Source organism: Cuculus canorus, chromosome 10 (assembly GCF_017976375.1).
Source record: "Cuculus canorus isolate bCucCan1 chromosome 10, bCucCan1.pri, whole genome shotgun sequence".
NCBI classification, from domain to species: domain Eukaryota; kingdom Metazoa; phylum Chordata; class Aves; order Cuculiformes; family Cuculidae; genus Cuculus; species Cuculus canorus.
Genome location: NC_071410.1, coordinates 23066317 through 23086524, shown reverse-complemented (window position 1 = coordinate 23086524; position 20208 = coordinate 23066317). Strand labels below are relative to the sequence as shown.

Sequence of the window (20208 nt, the reverse complement as noted above, 5' to 3'; positions counted from 1 at the left end):
AGCTTCAACTTTATTCAAAATCAGCCCGGATTATATACCCTAACATTCAAAAGATGCTTTGTGCTTTGTGCTTTATGCTTTATGCCTTAATGCTTTGTTACAACTTATACATGATTAGTTACTTAAAACTATTTGCTCTTTGTTAATTCATTATTGATTCATTGTCCGTTATTAATTCATTATTACAATATTGCTACTTCGAGTTTCATGTATCTTCTTGCAGGTATGTTGCAGTTACAGCACTGAATACATTATTAGTTACTTAAACTATTTACTCTCTATTAATTCATTGTCTATTGTTAATTCATTATTGATTCAATGTCCTTTGTTAATTCAATATTACTATACTGCTACTTTGAGTCTCATGTATCTTCTTGCAGGTATGTTACAGTTACAGCTGGGCTCAGTGCTCCATCCTGTTTCCTTGGGAAAGATTCACTTGTCCTTCAAAAGTTTCTTCTTAGAAATTCCTTCTTGTATGCCTTCTTGTTCTTTCAGTCCATATCTACACTCAGAGTTTAACAAGGTTTCCACTTTACACAATACGTGTCTCACAAAGCCTTTCTATTGAATCATGTCCTTGTACACTTAACCATTCCTCAATCCATTTTTCAACATTCTCATATCCTTTTTCACTTAACCATTTCCCAACAGACAACCCTTAAACCACAGCCTGGATAAATGTCTAAGCAGATGGAAGAAACAAATAAAGTGGATTTGTCTTTATTCACTGCTCTAAAAACTCAACCCAAGCCTCTGAAACCAAAGTCCTGGCCACCTGGTAATAAGACTTTGGTAAGTCATGGGGACTGTAGGTCCAAGGTTTTCCCAGCTACCCATGGGACAATAAAATAAAATCTCTTTAAAACGGATACTAGTCACAGTTCCTCTGCTACAACAAGCCATCCTAGATAAGTCCCCTGGCCCTCCACTGGTCTCAAATGAAACTGCTAAGCCTGATGTATAGGCCAAGCTTGAAAGTGCTTCAGGACCTTGTAATAAGATTTGCCTGCACAGGACACCTTCCCTGTTCTGCAACCAGACCTGTCCCCGAAGCAGCACCAGTAAACACACTCATTAACCATCACAGGATACAGGAATGTCCTTTTCCAGAGCAATCCTGCTCAGGAAAGCACATAACTTAGCAGCCTTGCAGAGCATTTTCTTCGTGGACTGGATCCCACCATGCTCATGCCTCATCACATCAGAGCAAAGGGAAGGGCCAAGTAACCCAGGGAAGCCCTGCAGTGCCACCACCATCCAAGCCATCTGATCTAGGGTTTGTCAGCCTGTGCCATCCTAAGCTCTTGCGGCTTAGTGTGGTCTGTTAGGTGAAAACAGACGTCAGCTTTGAGTTGCCTCTTTCAGAGTTGGTCAGCAGGGATGGCGTCTGTGCTGTCTGGAAGGGCCTGATGGTCTGCACTGGGCCCCCTCAGCTCTAAGAGCAGAACCCAGCATCTGTGGGGAGCTGAGCACATCCAAAGCTCAAGGTGGCACTGTGGCAGTGAGGACACTCATCCGCTCACAGGGAGCATGTCAAAACTATCAGGATCAGGCCCTTCCTGAAGTGCCCAGCTCTGGAGACACAAAGAGCTGTAAGAAGCAGGGGGGCATTGCTGGGTGTTACCCTCGGGGCACATGCAGACAGAGTACGGCAGCCCCTACTAACTTGAGAAGCCTGCAGCGAGCACGCTGGTCGAAGGCAGTGTCCTCTGGGGGACCGCAGGCCAGAGCTTTCAGCTGCTCCAGGGCATGTTCCTCTAGCAGCATCTGCTCCATCTGCATCTGCAGACAAGGCTCCAACTGAAGAAATGAAAGACAGTGCCTGGTTAGCAAGGGTCCTTCCCAAGGTACAGGCTGGTCTCCTAAAGACGATCCCACCCTGCTCCTCTGGATGGGGTCCTCCTTGGGCTGTGAGCAACAAATACCCCAGTGAGGACCTGACCCTCCATCACGGAATACCATAAACTCAATCACCTGAGCATGGCCTTCAGAATCTCTCCCTGGGGCAGTCGGGAACCTGATAGCTATGGGAGGACACCTCCAGAGGTGGGCAGCCCCTGGGGCAGCACTGAGACAACGCAAGATCATGGCCAGCTGTGGGCAGGGAGGTCCCAAGTGCCAGCAGGACACTGGGAGCCTTGCTCTGGGCTGCAAGAGGACCAAATGACACAGAGGGAGGGTGGCATGTGCTAAGCAGGGCAGCAGCCATTCTCACCATGGTGCTGGAGCCGTCCATGGGTGGCTCTGCAGCCACAGTTTCTCCCAGAACCACAGCTTCATCTCTCTGGCTGTCTTGTTCCATCTTCTCTTTTGCCCCCTTGAGGACCTTCTCATATTTTTCATTTCCTGAACGAAGAAAATACCCACAAAGAGCAGTGTGGGCGCAGCACCATTCCCATTAGAGCTTAAAGTCCCACTCGCCCAACATTGGCCTCTCCCAGGACCACACTACTTGAGCAACCTATTGAAAGCAGATGCTGTTGCTCCTCTATGAATCCTGATGTTCACTCCCGCTCAATTTTCCTCCTGACACAGAAGCATCTCATCCCCTGCAATGTCATGCAAATCCAACTCTGCCAAACCCCTTGTCTATTAATTAGCCTCTGTTAAAGCTTTCCCAAGCGTTTCTGTCCAGCCATCATCTTCCCAGGACTCCAACAGGCTCTAAAGGATGGGTCCTGGGGCAAAGCCCACAGGCTCATCTGCCGGAGACTCAGGAAGTATAAGAAGGTTGACTATTGGTCTGGCAGCCCTGAAACCTCCAGGCTTGGTGGAGTGGGTGTGAGCTGCCCTGGGGATGGAAGACGTGGAGCAGGTGGGGTGGGAACAGAGGACCTTCCTGGAGAACAGACAGGCAGTGCTCACCTTTGATATTCCTGGGGAGGTCCAAGGAGATCCTGGGAAAGTTACCCTCTCCTTTTAGGGAGATCTCTTCTGGCTCCAGGTGACCCACTTGCACCTGGAAAGTCCTGCAGAAGCCACCAGGTACTCCTGGCAGGTAGTAGACTTTCAGTGCTTGCTCCTTGCCAGCTCCAACATAACCCTGCAGGCACGGGAGAAGAGGGAGGGAATGCACCAAAGAGGGATTGGTGGAGGGCTGGCTCAGGTGACAGACATGCTGAGAAGAGAAGGCAGGTTCTCATACGTGAGAAAGTATCAGACAACATCACTTTCCAGCTTTCTTGTATCCAAAAGCTAAGGTCTCCTACACCAGGATGCGGCATGTCCTTTCAGAGGACTTGCCGGGATGCATTCCCCCCGGCACAGACCTTCAGACTGCCCTTTGCGCAGCACGAGTGCAGCTCAGCCCCTAACGGAGTCTCCCGTATGCAGCGAGAGTCAGGCTGAACAAACAGAAGCTTCTTTTTGAGCCACTGTGGAAGAAGGGTGAAGTACCCGCATGCTCTCAGCGGGGCCGGCAGCTCCTGTCACAGCACGGCAGTGGTTCCCAGGCAGCTGTTGAGGACAGCTGCGTAAGGTGACCCTCAGGAAAGCCGGCAGCATCTGGCTCCAGCGCCGCCACAACCAGAGAGCTCAACAGCCGGGCTCCACAGCAGCCAAAGCGCTCGTGCCTCCCACCAACACCTGCTGTGGGACAGCGGAGCCACCCGCCAGCTCAGGCCGCTCAGGGCTGCACTGGCTTGGCCCCCTGTCTCCAGCAGCGTCTGCTTATGGTCCTGCCTCTCCCACCAGCTCCTGGGAGTTCTCCTTTTCTTTTCCCATTTGTTTTCCCATCTTTTTTCCTATAGCGCCTCCTGGGCAGCCGGACATGAGGCCAGGCTTAAGCACTTGTGCCTCCTCCACACTCACCGCGCTGGGCAGGACCAGGGGCTCGCAGGGCCGCGGGCAGCCTGCAGTGGCCACGCTGGGGCTCAACACTGCATAGGTGAATCCCACCTTCCCACTGTTCCGCAGGGTGACCTCTGCTTCTGCAACTTTGTTAAACACCTGAAGAGAGCACAGAGGAACGGCGAGTTACAGACACAGGCCTGATGCTGGGAAATTCCTCTGCTTTCGCTGGGTTGAGAGCAAATGAACACAATGCAGGAGAGAAGCAGGGGCAGAGGAGATGGGGGCACTTGGCTCTCCTGGCTTAACCTGGGAAACCCACAGCCACAAGTGCCTCCTCGCCCTCCACAGGAACAGAGCTTTACCGCAGCACGCAGAGGAGCAACACCGACCACACGAAGATCAGGGATAAAAATCCAAGAGGATACAAGTCCTCTGCACTTCAAGGCACGCTCTAACAGCCCAAACAAAGCAGGCAGCATCAAGGAGTGGCAGAAAAGGCACCCACAGACAAGATTTGGAGAGCTCGCAGTGACAGCAAAAGGAGAGGGCACAACACGAACAGAGCCAGCAGCCACCGGTGAGGATTTTAACTGAAAATTAGTAAAACGTGGATTAGTCATGAATGTTCTCTCCAGCTGCAGTGACTGGGAAGCCCAAATTAACCTCCTCCCTGGATTATTTTGGTGATCAATCAAGAACATTGAAAAAGAACATCTCCTTGGACCTCAGACTTTAGGAGCAGATCAGTGTTTTGGGGGACCCATTCCTCCGGAGATGACCAACTTGAGGTAAGGAATTCCCAACTTTGGGAGTGGGAGGTTGGCCACTAAAAACCAGCTTGGATGCAGGATGTGTCACTCAAAGGTTGTAGTTCCAAGCCATACAGCCAACAAAGTAGCTGGGGAGGGGAGAGAGCCTTAGACCTAAGTGGGCAGCAACCCACCGGTGATGGTTTCAGGACTCCTGCCAAGACAAGTGTGTGGTTCCTGAAGGCCATAGTCAATCTCTGCATTGTCCAGGACGTAGTTGATAAGGGAAGCCTCCCCACTCAGTGCAACCTCGTAGGTGGGGCCTCCCTCCACCCTGCACAGAGCCATGACGCGGGCAACGATGTTTGCGTGGCCAAAGAAAGTGAACATGACCCGCTGGCTCTCACCCGGCAGCAGTACACCATGCAGAGGCAGGATGTTGAAAACCTGGAGACAAGGGAGGAGACACCGAGATGTCAAGCATCAAAATCGGGGCAGAAGAGCAGCCATGGCTTGGAGCAATGGACAGATATGGCCAGAGGGGCCTCTTCCTCAAGTGCAGGCAGAATCATCCTCATTTCGTCCTGCATCCACTACACTTTCCAGCAAAGGAACCATGTGATAAATCTTCTCCCATACTCACCAATTAATGCATTAATTAACACACTACCTTACAGTAACTTGGGAGGCCTCCTGGCAGCAATAAATTCTCTCTGCTGCAGAACCTGCCTTTGATAACACCCTTTGCTGCCTCTAGAGAAACACGAGACCTGGAGGTGAGAGCCCTCGGAGCCACAGGGTGGACTCCAGCCCAGCTCATCTGACTCCTGATGCTTTTCACTCTCTCTCTGATTTGCAGGCTGCTCTCTCTCAAGATGCTACAGCAAAGTCTACTGCAGAAATTTCCTATCAACCGCTTGGTTAGTGACAAGATGAATAACGCCCTCCGTATCTGCTACGCAGGTAACGTCCTTGGTCAGCCCTGTGACACGGCCCACACGGCCCCTCCAATGACCAGTTGCTTCAGCACTGCTGTGTGACATGCTTGGAGGGGCACGAAGCTGCACTTTGAGCAGCGCTGAGGGCCACCAGTGGGAGTGAGGGCTACGTAACTGCTGGCCACACCAGAAACGCAGAAGCGAGACTGATTCCCACCTACCTCCTCTATTCCCACGCTGATGGGCTCTGCCTGCGTGAACTGCCTCCGTTGCAGGCTCTGAGCCTCCTCAGTACCTTCCATCTTTGGAGCAGTGGATGGTAGTGGCTGGAAAACAAGGATCGTGGGCTGTGGCAAGCAGCTGCCTGGTCTGGGCAAGACTGCTCTGCTGCAAGTGACATCACCTCATCAAGCCAGGAACAGATAAGGTGGGACCTGGGTGCAAATCCAGTAGGGGTCTGTCCACACCTTCAGCTGAGTGTGGGTCCAAGCCCACCCACAGAGGAGCCACAGATGCCATCTGCACTTCCTACACACAAGATTCCCAGGCAATTTGGATGTACCCAGTACTCAGTCCCGGCAGAGATCTCAAGGACATTTTGCACGCTCGTACCAGCCTGGCTTCACTCACTCCTGCCCAAAGAGCACGCTAGGAACCCGATGCCAGGACAGGTTCGGTTCTCCGTGACAAGAAGAGAAACACATCTGCAAGGGAAATGTATTCAAACCAGGCAAGTAAGGTCTTTGAAAGCGCTTGAGATGACCATTCCATTTCAGACGGTGGTTAGGTTTCACCTCGTGCACCCATCAGTGCAGGACAGCTGAGGATCTCTGCTTGGACACTCCTCTCAAAAGGCACATTCCTGACGAAGGCAGCTGAGATGTTTTTTCTGTCTTGCAGCAGCTGAGTGCACATGTTTAACCTCAGAGGTGCCACCTTTCAAAAGGAAGCTTGTCCCTAGGCTTTGTGTTTCTCCCCTGCAGAAGCCCTGTGTCCAGTCGCTGGCCCTGCTACCAAGCACACTTGTGGCTGCAGAAGAAAATCTACCTTTGCTTCCAGGGAATCGTTGGCATCTGCTGGCTTTTGGAGAGTATCTCCTGCTGCTCCCAGGCCTTTGGCTGGCTCCTCTGCAGCCTCCTCCCTGGAGCTGCTCTCTGCAGATGCTGAGCCTTCCGACTGGGCTATGTTCTCCTGTGGTGGTTGCGGTGTGATGAAACACTGACTTGCAGGAGGGCTGAACCTGGAAAACAAATTAACTTTGATCACAGACCTGCAGCGGGAGGGAGAGAAGCTTGCACGAGCTGCTCCGCAGCAGGATGTGGCTCCTGGGTGGCACTGGAGCTCAGCAGTGGGTCTGAGCCAGCAGCTCCAAAACCAGGATGGAGCACGTCAACGCCTAGGGCTCCTGCCCAAGGACAATGCCGCTATAGTGGGGGTGCAGGAATCTGGCAACTGATTGCAACCAGAAACAGAAGACAGAGGGGTGGACACCTTGCGGAGAGGTAAAAAGCACAGCAGGAAAGGAAAAGAGACACAACTTGTGCAAGATGGTGAGACTGAGACATCAGAGGCAGATCCAGACAGATGAGCGACTACAGACCCACCGGAAAGTATCCTCCTGAAAGCACCCACATCCGTGGACCTTGCCTTCCCCACCCGGAGGGCCTTTGGGAAGGAATTCTGCAGCTGTGCTGGATGTTTATCCTGAATGTTTCTCCTGACACTTCCCCACAGCTGCAGGTCAGCACAAGCAAGTGGCGGTGATGGTTGCTTTCTCTAAGCGCTATCAGGCAGGAGCCACCATGGAGGCCGAGCGGCTGTGCCCTGGCCAGAGAGAGCCCAGCACCACTCAAGGGCACCTGCAGAGCCCAGCGGGGGACAACCTCGCACACGCCAGGCCACCAGCAACACAGAAAGATGCGTCAGGCAGCTCCAGGCAGAGACAGCCCATCAGCCCCTGGTAAGTGCCAAAGCAGCGGCGACCCATACTCTGGGGAAGGAAGCTTTGGTCACTTTTAACCAATACACCGCAGATCACGATAAGATCCAGCTCCCTGCTGCGCTGCAGCTGTTCCCTGGCTGCTAAACAACAGCTCCAACAGCACTTCATGCTAAAAGGGCAGCAGCTCTGCTGCAACGAGGTTATAACTTACGTGGCACTTACTGATGGCGTGATAACCTCCCCAGAGGTCCCAAAACCCAAACTGTCTGAAGACCAATTTGGCAAATGATTCAGCAGAGCAGCTCAGCAGCTCGTTTTGCCAACAGAGCTGAGTTTATACTTTGACCACCGTCTGCCAGTAAAAAGCATGGAGCTTAACATTTACAAACAGCCCCAGGTGACTCCGACTTCATTCCGTGCTTTTAACTGCAGCAGTGCTCATAGTAAGTCTATTGGTGTTTCTAATGCCACACGGAAGACACACTCAAACCACACCTGCTGTCACCGTCCCCACTTACAAGGGTTCCCCCAGAGTCAAACAAGGCAAACTTGTTGGAGCAACCTGGATGCCTCATTCCCAGCTGGCAATTTGGTGCCTGTAATGATATGATCCCAAATGCATATTTCTCTTCAGCTTTGTAGCTTTTTCTTTAAGGCTGGTTTTCATTTCTGGATTTAGAGGCTCTGCTCCGCCCCCCAGGAGGTCCCACCTGACTTGTCCTTCCTGCAGCCACATGCAGGAACAAGGCTTTGCCCGGGCGACCTTTCCTGCACAGGGATGGATGAACAGTGGCGCAGTTTCACAGGTGCAAACTCCCTCCACCAAGGGGCTGTTTACCTCAGGCTACAAAGGTCTGAGAAAGCAGCTTTCCCCACCAGCTTCCCTTCCCAGGGGAACTAGTACTGAGGCTACAGCAAAACAGCAGCAAGACACTGCAACAGCAGCACATCATACCAGTGGCAGTGCCCGAGTAGGTTTTTAGGATGAGATGACAACAAACGGGTTGGCAGGGAAGGAGAGGAGGTCTCCATAGATCTGCTTGTCCAGGTGCCTAAACGTGGCTTTAAAGCACCAGAGGTAAAGTGGGATTCTAGCTTCTGGGCTATGTGGAAAGCCTCCTTCCCAGCATCAAACTGGTGGAGATCACCTGCTCCCTAAGCATCTACACTGACCACAGCTGGGAAGCAATCTTTCCACAAGCAAAAGCTGAAAGCAATTTGTCAGATCCCAGGAAAACAGCCTTGGCCTTTGCAAAGAACAAGCAGGACATCAGGAAGAGGAACTTCAAGGAAGGAGCAAAGGTGCACATACCTCATCTGGCTCGCCGGGCCGTCTGTCAGGAACAACCAGCGGTACCGCACAGGAAGTGGGCTGCAGTTGCTCATCTCAGTATAACGCACTGCTTCAGTGTCATTCACGATGCAGCCAAAGTCCAGGGCTGTGGTCTGGATACGGAGACTCGGAAAGTAGACTTCTCTCCGAACAGAGACCTGCTCCTCATGAGGGTGCTCCAGAAACTGTATCTTCAGAACCTTCTCTACCTCCCTGCTAGTCAAACCTTCTTCACAAGCAGGATTAAATCTGATGGAGAGGTGACATTCCTCCCCTGCCTCCAGCTTCACAGGCTGCAAGGACATGAAGAGTATTAACCACTGTGTGATGAAGCCCCAACGCGTAATAACATAAAACGTGTAAATGCTCAAAGCGGGCCCTCCATGTGGGCTTCTCAGTTCATCCTTCATTTCCTTTACAGTGTGTGCCTGCCTGCAAGCACACTCATCTCTGAGACCATCTTAGGCTAATATCTCTGTGCTCTTCATCAGTACAAGAGGGAAAGAAATCTTGTTCTACGGAATTCTGGGCCTACAAGAGCTGTGGGCCAAACGCATAACCAAATCAGCACCCTGGAAACACAGGGCCTTTCGCCCTGACTCCACAGGAACTCCTTTACCCTCACGCTCAACACAAGCCCAGCGGCACTGCATCCTCACTCTTGCTGGGGCCAGTGACGGGCACAGCACAGAAGTGGTGGCTGTTCCTACAACACACGTTTAGAACAGACTGTCCCCAACACCCTCCACTAACAACAGGGCAGGTGCCAGGCTCCTCAGCCTTCTCGAAGGAAGACCTGCCCTCAAAGACACCAAGCAGCTCTTGCGGTTACCTCAAGACGGCTGCTGGAGCACTAGGACAGCTTCCAAGAGACACCTTTACCACATGGCTTGCCCAGACCCAGCAGCCTGCTCCCTTCTCTTCATGTATTACAGCCAAGATGTGTTTCCCCAGTTCAGATGATCTTATGTTTCCTTCAGCAGCTTCAAATCTAGTGTCTAAGACCAGGTTGTATGAGACAACGCTGAGTGGCAGGGGGCAGATTTTTTTTAGAGAAAGAGGCTTGTACTGAAGAGTCAGGACATCACCAGGTTGCTACAAGAAACGGAAGATGAGAGAAAACAACCTGAACTTCCCTTTCTGATGCATTTTCAATTTTTCGTCTCTATTTACTGTTTCTATTAGCTTGTACCCTTCTAGAAGTCTTTTTTCTTGATATATCAGATGCTTTTCATGGTTAGAAACTACAGCATCCCTTGGGGGAACAGGGAAACAGTCTCATCCACAGATGAGAGAACAGGACCCTGAATGGAGGCAGCTGCTTGAACAAGATGAAACACAGAAAGTGAACCCAGATCATCTGTCTGCGGTTTCTATCCTCTCTTGGGTAGAACGGCACAAGATGTTTTTCACTCCTATACAGCAGTTTCTTGAAACCTTATTGGCTTTTGTAGCCTCATCAAAAGCAGTGAAGCTGGTCAGACGAGACAAGCAAGCAGCGTGTAGTCCAAGGTGGAGAGCCTGTAGTAGCTGATGGTTAGTTTTGAACTTCTACATGCCTGCACAGCCAGCTAGAAACCTCGGCAGGCCAGCGGCAACGTGACTCCTGCTGCCCCTGCCACAGTCACAGCGGGTCAGTGGCTTCAAAGCTAAGCAAAGCAGAAGCTGTTTCTTCTTGTTTATGCACTGCTCTGGGCTTCCTGGATGGCTTCTCTAAATTAGAGAGCACTTGCAAAACTAGTTCTGAATATATTGGTATCAAACAGCTGCAGTGTTGTAGCACTCGATAAATCAGAGCGCACAACACCAAGCAGACCACAGGCAGACATCAGGAGTAGCTGAAAACCTTCTAATTAATCCTGAACTGCCTGCTCATGGGATATTGTGCTCCTCTGGTGTTGGAGAATGGCTCGAAGAACAAGGACATGGCTCTTTAAAAATGCTACGTTCAAGCAAGGCATAGGCCTGCACAATAGACCGAATGGAGGAGTACCGAGAAGCTGCACAATCATGGGGATAGCGCGAACTGGCAAGGACACTGCGGCCTTGACTAGCTCCATAAATAACCTTAGGGAACTAGCTGTAGAAAGAATGAGAAACTAGCTTAAGCTGAAACCGCAAGTAGCAGGACTCATGCAAAAACCTAACCCTTAGGCTTCTTCGCCAATTAGAGTAGGACTAGTAGGCATAATTAACTCACGCTGTATATAACTGAGCTATCTGAAGGCAATAAACGGAGCCTGCTTGTAACTCATATTGAGTTGTGCACGTCTTCCTTTCTCGACAAAAAACAAGGGCCTCTGAACCTCCCTCACAGCAAGCCAGCATCGCTGCACCTCATGCCTACTGACAATCCATCTAGTTTGGTGAAGAAGGGGCTGCAGATGACAATCCACTAACTTAGAAACACTCAGAAGCAAGGCCAGCACAGAGCACAGCTCCCTGCAGCCAGTGTCTACATCAGAGGGCTTGCCACTAAAACAGAGGGAAGAGGTTCTCATCCTTCCTCCGCTGGGAAACATTTAGGTGGACCCAGCTGTCCTTGTGCCACTTGTCCTAGACACTTGCGGCCTTTGCTCTGTAACCTCTCTGAGCTCAACCAAGGTCTCCGGAGCAGGGAAACCCTTCACGGATACTGTCTTGGTGATTTACCCCGGAAGGCTTACAGACCTCTTTCTCCTCTCACGTTGAACTTGTCGTATGTTGTTACTAAGCCGAGTTTTCTCCTCCACAGTGAGGAAGTCGTATTTTTCCTCATTCACCTCCCAGAGACATTCTTTCTCCCTCCCGGTAGCTTCTTCCCACTCCCACTCTTCGGCACAGACCAGAGGAGAAACCGTGAGGATTTACAGCTCTGTCCTAACCCAGCCCATCATCCTACCAGGAGACAGTGGGGAGCTCACAGCCCTGCTCCAAATTCAAATCATCCCCCAAACTTCCCCCAGTCAGCGAGCTCCTGTCCTTGCCTGGCTCACCTGCACCAATGCTGTGAACAGCTGCCTGGTGGCTAATTAATGAGCCACAATTGCTTGCCCAAGTTCTAACGCTAGAGAGTAAGGTCAGCCTTACAGCTGCAAGCAGTCACGAGCTGAGTGCTGCCTACACTGATGTGGAAGGTTGAAGAAGTAATAAAAACATTTCCTGCAAGCTCTGCTGGAGACAGAAATACACGTGGGAAAGCTTGAGGGCTTGAGAGAGAATAGTTGAGAGGCAAGGCGATGAAGAGCCTCACCTTTCTCATCTTTCACCGCTGCCACCCCGGCTTTCCAAGAAGCATAATCCTGGGACAGGTTCACAAAATAGATATGAGGTTGTTTTCTGACAGCTTTAAGCAGGCAGAAGAGAGCAGACGCCATGTTGAGTGCAAAGAGGGTCTCCAGGCTGTCAAACACCACTCCCTGGGAGCAGTCACTCGGCTGAAAATAAAGTCCAACTGTTGAAGGACAACAGCCAGCGCTGCTCCAAGTGCATCAGCTTTGCTCTTTCTCTTGGTGATGACACCAAGCTGAGTGGTGCAGTTGCCACACTGGAAGGACGGGATGTCATCCAGAGGGACCTGGACAGGCTGGAGAAGTGGGGCTATGAGAACCTCATGACGTTCAATAAGGCCAAGGGCAAGGTCCTAAACCTGGGTCGGGCCAATCCTCGTTTTCAGTACAGAGTGGGGGACGATGTGATTGAGAGATGCCCTGACGAGAAGGACTTGGGGGTGTGTGGGGCCAAGGAGGTCTGGTATCTGGCAGACTTTCACGGATGACTTCCAGAAGCACCAGAGAACTCCCTTGCAATACTCAGCGAGAGAAGCAGGCACACGAGGAAAGGTCTGTGTGTGTGGAGGGAGGCAGCCCACCCCAGCTCCTCTGACAGTTTTGCTGCTGGAAGAATCTGAAGAGGTAATGAAGAGCATCCAAAGCCCCCCATCTGATCTCCCAGCTCTTGCAAAAGCAGTAAAAGATGAGACGTCCCAGCAGCTGTCCCGGGATGGGGATACAGATCTCTGCCTGGTAAGCAGGGCTGTCTCTTTCGAAGGTGCTCCAGACCTGGCTGAGGGAGGCGAGACAGGTAGAGGGGCTGAGGGGCAGCAGGTGCAACGAAAGCTCTGAACCCAGGACTTTGCCCAGGGAAAAGCCCCCAGTGAGCTTTGGAGAGCCCTCCCAAAGCAGCTCGTTGGGCAGCAGGGCAGGGAGAGCTGCAGGCCTGGCCTCCCACCGTGCTCCTTGGGCAGTCCCGTCCTGCACAGGACTGGGGGCCGAGACGGGCCCTGGCAGAGAGGGAACTGGGGAGAGGAGACCATGGGAAGAGGAAAGAAACCGAGACCCTAGCTCCAGGGCAGAGCCTCGCTGAACACCTCAACCAGACTCACCTCACAGGCACCTCTGAGCTACGGGCTGCTCTGATGTGCTGAGGAGATACACAAACTGACAGTGTCTGCTCCTGACCAAGCTTGAGCACTATTAGGAAAACCACGTGTTCCCCTTAGCACTGTACCCTTTCCACCCTATCCAGCAGAAGCTACAGGAAGTAGTACCACGAGATGTGAAAGATGTTTGTGAACAGACTTGGGTGATCCAAAATGCATCTGCATGTCTATCCAAAGTAAGCCTCAAAAGTCTGCCCTTCCTACACAGCAGCATTGATGCAACTCAACAAAATATTTTCTTCGGTTGGCTGATTGCTGCTCTGCTCCAAAGGTGCAAGGGAAACAAGTTCTAACACTTCTCTTAGAAAAGAGAACTTTTCTCTTAGAAAAGTTTAGATACTCAACCAGTTCAAAAAAAACCCGAAAACAAAACAACCCCAAAACATCCACAAATCATTCTCACTCCTCTAACTCTCTAGGACGCCTCAGCACATCACAGAAACTGGGATAAACATACACAACTGACAAGTACATGAGAAGCGTATCGTAGACTATGCATATTCCAAAGGATCTTTTAGAGCTGTGGGGGAGAAACCTCCATAAAATCAGAAGTTCAATACAAGCAAAATGTCACCTAAAATTTTGCTAAGCAAAATGCTTGACCTTATGCATATGAAAAATGGGCTCATTACGGCTGACAAGACAACCCAAAGTAGGGAACATATTCCTTTCAGTGAACTGGAACTTTCATGTTAAAATACTATCCAATATTCATCTCTTGCTGCTGACCAATACACTTCTGTTAACCTGTGGCTGGCCTCACCTCCACTGCAATCCAAAGTGCACCTCGTGTTTCCAATTACTGTATTGAATCGACCGATTTCTTTCCCGCACTGCATCAGTTCCTTAGCTAGCTGTTCATCGAGGTTTGTACTGCGAATTACGGTCTTTCCCAGAACAACCTCTTCAAATTGAGGTTTGAAGGGGGTACCTCCAGACTGCCGGGTTACAACCACTGAGCCTGGCTCTAGACCCGCAGGAAAAAGACACAGACGTGGCTTTTCAATGCAGTTAATCCTTTGTTTCCACAGACAAAGCACACATCTTGACCCAATCCTGCTTCTTCTAAAGGTGGCAATTTTGCCTCTGAATTCACCAAGAGATTGTTTCTGCATGCCTAGCTGCTTCATTACAAATCAATTCTGAAGGAACAAAGCTTTTCCGTTTGGTCCATATGTTTTATCTTATCTCATACTTTTCACACAGGGCAGAAAAATCCTTCTCCTTGTGTTGTCACATCTCCAACACGACAGCATTTTGTTTATCCAGAGGCAGATATTGCCTTTTCTTTCAAAGTTATGGAAGAAAAATAATCCTGCAGTTTCCTGCAAGAAACTGTTCTGACCATCAACCACCTACTTGCAGAGAGATGCTCTACTCTCCTACAAAGATGCTTTGGTTTGAAGAAAAGAAAGAAATCAAAAGGGAAAATACCTATCCCACCAGAAGTGCCAATGCAAATAGTGGTTACGTTGGAACACTTGGCATAATACAACAGTTTGATCAGCTCATGCGACATGATTGAAATAGAAGGAATGCCCATACCATGCTGAAATGAAAGCAGAAATTCATATTCGACATTCACACAGACAACGCAAAAAGGAGCCAGGCAGAATCTCCTTACTGATAATTTTTTTCCCCCAAATGTCACCTAATTCACTCCCAGAAAAAAACTAACCTCTAGGCCTACTGAAAGGCAGGTAAACAGGCAAACAAAGACTCTCACTGGCTTTAATAGGCTATGGATAAAGTACAATATTCCTCAAAATCATTAGTTATACAATATTTACATTCTTACAAGCATAAGTAGTGTCCTTTCCTAATAGCTGATGAACCCACTTCGTCACAGAAATGCCGTTTAACGCATAAAACCCCCTCACTATGTTTTTTTTAGCAAACTGAGGTGCTAGTGAATAGTTATTCTTTCAAAACACAGATACTGGGGTTTAGCTACAAAGCTCAGCAAATGTGAGTCCACCTTCACGTTCACCATAAAGCAATAATTACAGCTCAAAAGATACTACAGCGATGCAATTGCAATTGAAGCCTGTAATCACATCTACAAATTAAAGGTATGAAGTTTTAGAATGCATACATGGGAGCACAAGTCCCATGGAATGCTACTCTCAGGCCATGTTAGCACATTCGACAATGCTACTGCAGATACTGAGCTCTGCATGCAATACAGCCCTCTTTTTCCTGCACCCCCCATGCATCAAGTGATCCTTTTCTCCGATTATTCAGGATACGGAACAGGGACAAGGCAACAGGAAGCCTGATCAAAAAATTTAGAAGGACATTCTTGCAGTGGTACACTGAGGAAAAAGGAGACAAGAAAGGAATGAAGGTCTCAGAGATTTGCTCTCTTATAATAAAGGGCTGAGAAGGAATTCTTAATTAGCTGACTGCACTATTTTGAGCAGGCCGATACAAACTTAAAAACCTGACTCAGTCTACTTAAAGTGTTTAAGAGAAATATGCCTTCACATTTTCTGCTTTGAATAGAATAATTGAAATGTGTTGCCTATCTGTTTAAGTGAGGTACTCACACTGACTGACAAAACAGGTCCCACTTTGTACACTGCGTAAGGGTCAGATGTTAGGATAGTCACTACCAGGGCTCCCAAGCCCCAGTTCTTCAGCTACGTAGGCAATAAAACTTTTCACCCGTGAAGGATTTCCTCCAACACATACAAACTGAGGCGGATGATATTCAACAGAACAAGAGTCAATTGCACGATTCAGTACATAAAAAACACACAAAGATCAACATGAGCATGCAAACACCTTCAGTCAACAAAAATCTCTTCCCACAGGTGGTTCTTCTCATGATCATTCTAAAAATGCCATGAAGAAGAATTATGGAAAATAACATCCTTCTATATAGCACTCAAAAGCCTTCATCCCATCTAAACTAGTAAAAGATGACTATTGGCTTGAAGGCCCTCTAAAAAGGGAGTTCCACCTGAAGAGAGACTGCAGCATTTGCATTTTCACTGGATAAAAAGAGACAATCAGAAACAATTCTCCTCAGTTTTGCTTGATATTTACAGCAACAAGGACACACACATTCTCATCCCCTGTCCGTTCATTCCTCAGTTGATGGTATTCTTACACATTTACTCTTGTTTTGAAGACAGCTACACTTCCACCTTCTGCAGAAAAACTTCAGTTTTTTGAATGAAATGAAGTATCTTACCTTTACATCTCCAAACAACGCCGGAAAATCATGGGTACCGGTCCCAAGAGCAAGATGGTATGGGATGCCTTCTTCTGTTTTCTCCAGGTGAGGGTCGCAGAGATGGATAAAATTCTCTCTGCCAGGACAGTAGCATTAAGAAACATAGAGTACCTGCATACCCGTCCACTGAACAGAGGCTAATTCTGCAAACTTAAGCAGTGAAAGCTGGAAAATGTCAAAGCCAAGTACACCCACACTACCTGATTTTGGTTCCCCACGCATCACATTAAGGAAATCCTCAATATCTTTATCACCTTACGTTTCGTAACAGATCACATCTTTAACATTCCGTTCATTACACAAGGTGAAATCGCTGAAGAAAAGCTCAGATGGTAGAGGGCATTTGTAACAGTGCAACCTTTATCTTAACCAATATTAGACCTGTGAGGGTGGATCTTTATGGCGAGAGGCACAATGGGAGCCCAGACCAGGGAATATTCAATAGACCACCTTACTACACAGACCACCTACATCAAAGCTGAAAGGTAAACCTCACTTCTACTTTTTGACTGACCCTCCCAGGAACCTGAGAGAGGTGGGAAGATTTGGGCTTTGCAGACAGGCAAAAAGGGGATTTCAGGCAATATGGTTTCCTGTAACTTCATGTCATCCAGCCAGGAGGAAAAACCTCTACAACATGAGACTGGTAACAATACTACGGAGGAGATAGTCCTTTTGTCCTTTGCAGTCCTGTGTGCACCACCAGCGCCGCTGCCTCCCGCAGGGTGACTCCTGCCCCACGACCAGCCATCTCCAGCAGCACTGCGGCCTGCTCTGGCCTCTCTTGGAAGGCTGCGAATGCCTCCCACATCTAACTCCATCCCCTGCTCCCACACGTGTTGCTGTATGCTATCACAGCCGGGATGTGGCTAGGCCTTCAGCAGGCAACAGCTGCAAACCTAGATGCAGCAGAGCATCCCAGACACATGGCTGAGGAATAACTATCCCATTTTCTGATGGCGCAGTGTTCCCTTTCTTCATCTCTTTTCCATTCAGCACCAGCAGAAGGAGTCAGCAGGGAGGGCAGGATATGTGCAGGCTCTGACAAAGCCAACAGCAACCTGGGCTGAGACCGGGGCAGCCAGGGCCTCCGGTGGAACAGGGAGGCTGCTGGCATCCATGAATTCTCAACACCAAAGCAAGAAGACAGCACGGCCAAAGCTGGCAGGGACAGCCTGGCTGGAGGCAGCCCTTTCTCAGTCCTGCCTTGCCATGTCGGTGAGCTGTGTGGACACAGCCCTCAATGCTCCCACCTCAGCCACCTTGCACGCCTCTCCCAGGGCCCGTCCTGGGCTCCCACGGCTGCCTCCGGGCTGCCCAGAGCTCCCCGCCGCCCCTGTGGGCTGCAGGATGGAAGCTGGGGCACCTGCCAGACACCTGGGAGGATTCTGTGCCCCAGGGACAGGGACCGACCCAGCTCTGTGCCCTCTCGTGGGTGGGCAGGCGGGTGGTGACCCTTGGAAAACAGAGCTTCTCATTCTCAGGGGGGTCAGTGCAAAGGAAAAGAGATGCTACACGGAGAACGAGGCAGAAAATCTAACACGAACTGAGTTTATCGAGCAAAAGCCACGGCCATTGCCCAAGCTCCACGTCATCCCTCTCTGATCACTTGGATCAGAGTCTGGTCACTTGAATACAAGGAGAGGCGGCTAAAAGGTCAGGCCAAGCAGAGGTTCTATTTGAGCGAGCGATACAAGCAAGAGGTATATGAAGTAACCAGTGTCATCACATGAAGCCAATCCCGACTGCATCCTATGACCAGACACTCCTGGAACGGGAACAACGCCAGCTCGGATTGGCGGTGGTGGCAGCATGGGCTCTGAGCTCCTGCAGGGATCCCAAGCCCACAGTGGAAAGCATTCAAAACATAACTCACCAACTCCGGCACTTTACCGCCTCAGCTCTCTCTGACAAATGCTCCCATTTCCTTACATCCCGCGGGGGCTGGAAGGCTCTGGTTTCCACCTCTCAGGGAGAGGCAGGAGAGCTTAGGGGGCACAGGAGGTTTTTACCTGCATGACGGACACATCAGCGTGTCCCTCTGCAGGCTGTTACAGACCTGACTCCTGCCAAAGATCAGACCACAGAAGAGCTTTTCCTGCCTCTCACCAGGAGATGGATAGAAGTTTTCCATGAAAATCCCTATGCTTCTCTCACACAAGCACAAATTTGATACAGAAAGCAGCTCTTTAGAAACCTTCGCCTGCTTTTAGCGCCCCTCCTTTTATGCTGTATTTGCACTGCCCAAAGAAAACAAGGTGGTGTCCTGGCAGCAACACAGCCCTGTTCATGTCCCTCTGCAGAGCCTCGCTACCCTCCATCAGATCCACGCTTCCATTCCAAGCAGAAGTGGATTTGGGGTGGTTTCTGCTCGTTTTGCTGGGATTGGCCGCTGCGGATGCCATGAGCCAGCGCAGTGTATGGCTGAAGAGAGGCTGGTGGGGCAGGTTTCAGTGGGCTTTTTTGGTTAAAAAAGGCCTGCTGCAACCCCCAACAGGCCTCAGTTGCTTAAGGATAGATTGGGCAGCTGCGACAGGACTGTGCTCAGGAAAGCTCGCTGCTGAATTGGAAATGTTCACCGATAACAGCTAAGGGGAAGGGGCTAGCCCAGAATGCTACTGCTCGTTAGCTCTTTGTCCCAGGAGCACTTTCATTGCAAACGGCAACTCGCGACTAGAAGTACACGGTACTATAGATTCTTCAGCTGTGATTCCCCTGTTGACTGAAAAACCTTTCTGCCTAACAAGCCATGAGAAGTTGCTTGTTTCCTAGAAAGTTGCATGAGAATCAGATCTTTTGCTGAACTTTCACTGCACATTATCTTTAGGATTCTGCTTAAGGATAGATTGGACAGCTGCGACAGGACTGTGCTCAGGAGAGTTCGCTGGTGAATTGGGAAAATTCACCAATAACAGCTAAGGGGAACAGGCTAGCCCAGAATGCTGCTGCTCGTTAGCTCTTTGTCCCGGGAGCGCTTTCATTGCAGTGCGTGGTGGGGGGCTACAACGGCGCGTGGTTGGGGGGGTGTCAGCGTGGGCCATCCTTGCCCACTGTGCTCCCCCCCACCACAGTGGCACACACCTTGGGGCTTATTGCAATGCCACCCCATCCACCACTTCTCCTCTTGTACCCTTGGCAGCGCTGCTTCAAGCCAGGCACTGAGAGCTTCTCAGTGTCTTCCCGGGGCCCCGTCAGTTCCCTTTGTCCTGAGAGTAGCATTCCATGGGACTTGTGCTCCCATGTATGCATTCTAAAACTTCATACCTTTAATTTGTAGATGTGATTACAGGCTTCAATTGCAATTGCATCGCTGTAGTATCTTTTGAGCTGTAATTATTGCTTTATGGTGAACGTGAAGGTGGACTCACATTTGCTGAGCTTTGTAGCTAAACCCCAGTATCTGTGTTTTGAAAGAATAACTATTCACTAGCACCTCAGTTTGCTAAAAAAAACATAGTGAGGGGGTTTTATGCGTTAAACGGCATTTCTGTGATGAAGTGGGTTCATCAGCTATTAGGAAAGGACACTACTTATGCTTGTAAGAATGTAAATATTGTATAACTAATGATTTTGAGGAATATTGTACTTTATCCATAGCCTATTAAAGCCAGTGAGAGTCTTTGTTTGCCTGTTTACCTGCCTTTCAGTAGGCCTAGAGGTTAGTTTTTTTCTGGGAGTGAATTAGGTGACATTTGGGGGAAAAAAATTATCAGTAAGGAGATTCTGCCTGGCTCCTTTTTGCGTTGTCTGTGTGAATGTCGAATATGAATTTCTGCTTTCATTTCAGCAT

The 20208-nt window shown here is 49.8% G+C and overlaps 1 protein-coding gene across 1 annotated transcript; it reads right to left on the bottom strand.

Moving 5' to 3' along the window:
• Nucleotides 1–6439: 6439 nt before the first annotated feature.
• On the bottom strand, nucleotides 6440–19637 carry LOC128853198 (uncharacterized). Its single transcript, XM_054075863.1, is given in 11 exon segments — nucleotides 6440–6722; nucleotides 8737–9050; nucleotides 11424–11569; nucleotides 11990–12082; nucleotides 13941–14144; nucleotides 14228–14233; nucleotides 14612–14726; nucleotides 15727–15775; nucleotides 15777–15874; nucleotides 16377–16494; nucleotides 19549–19637. Coding segments are annotated over 11 exon segments (1515 nt in total).
• Between the last annotated feature and the right edge of the window lie 571 nt (nucleotides 19638–20208).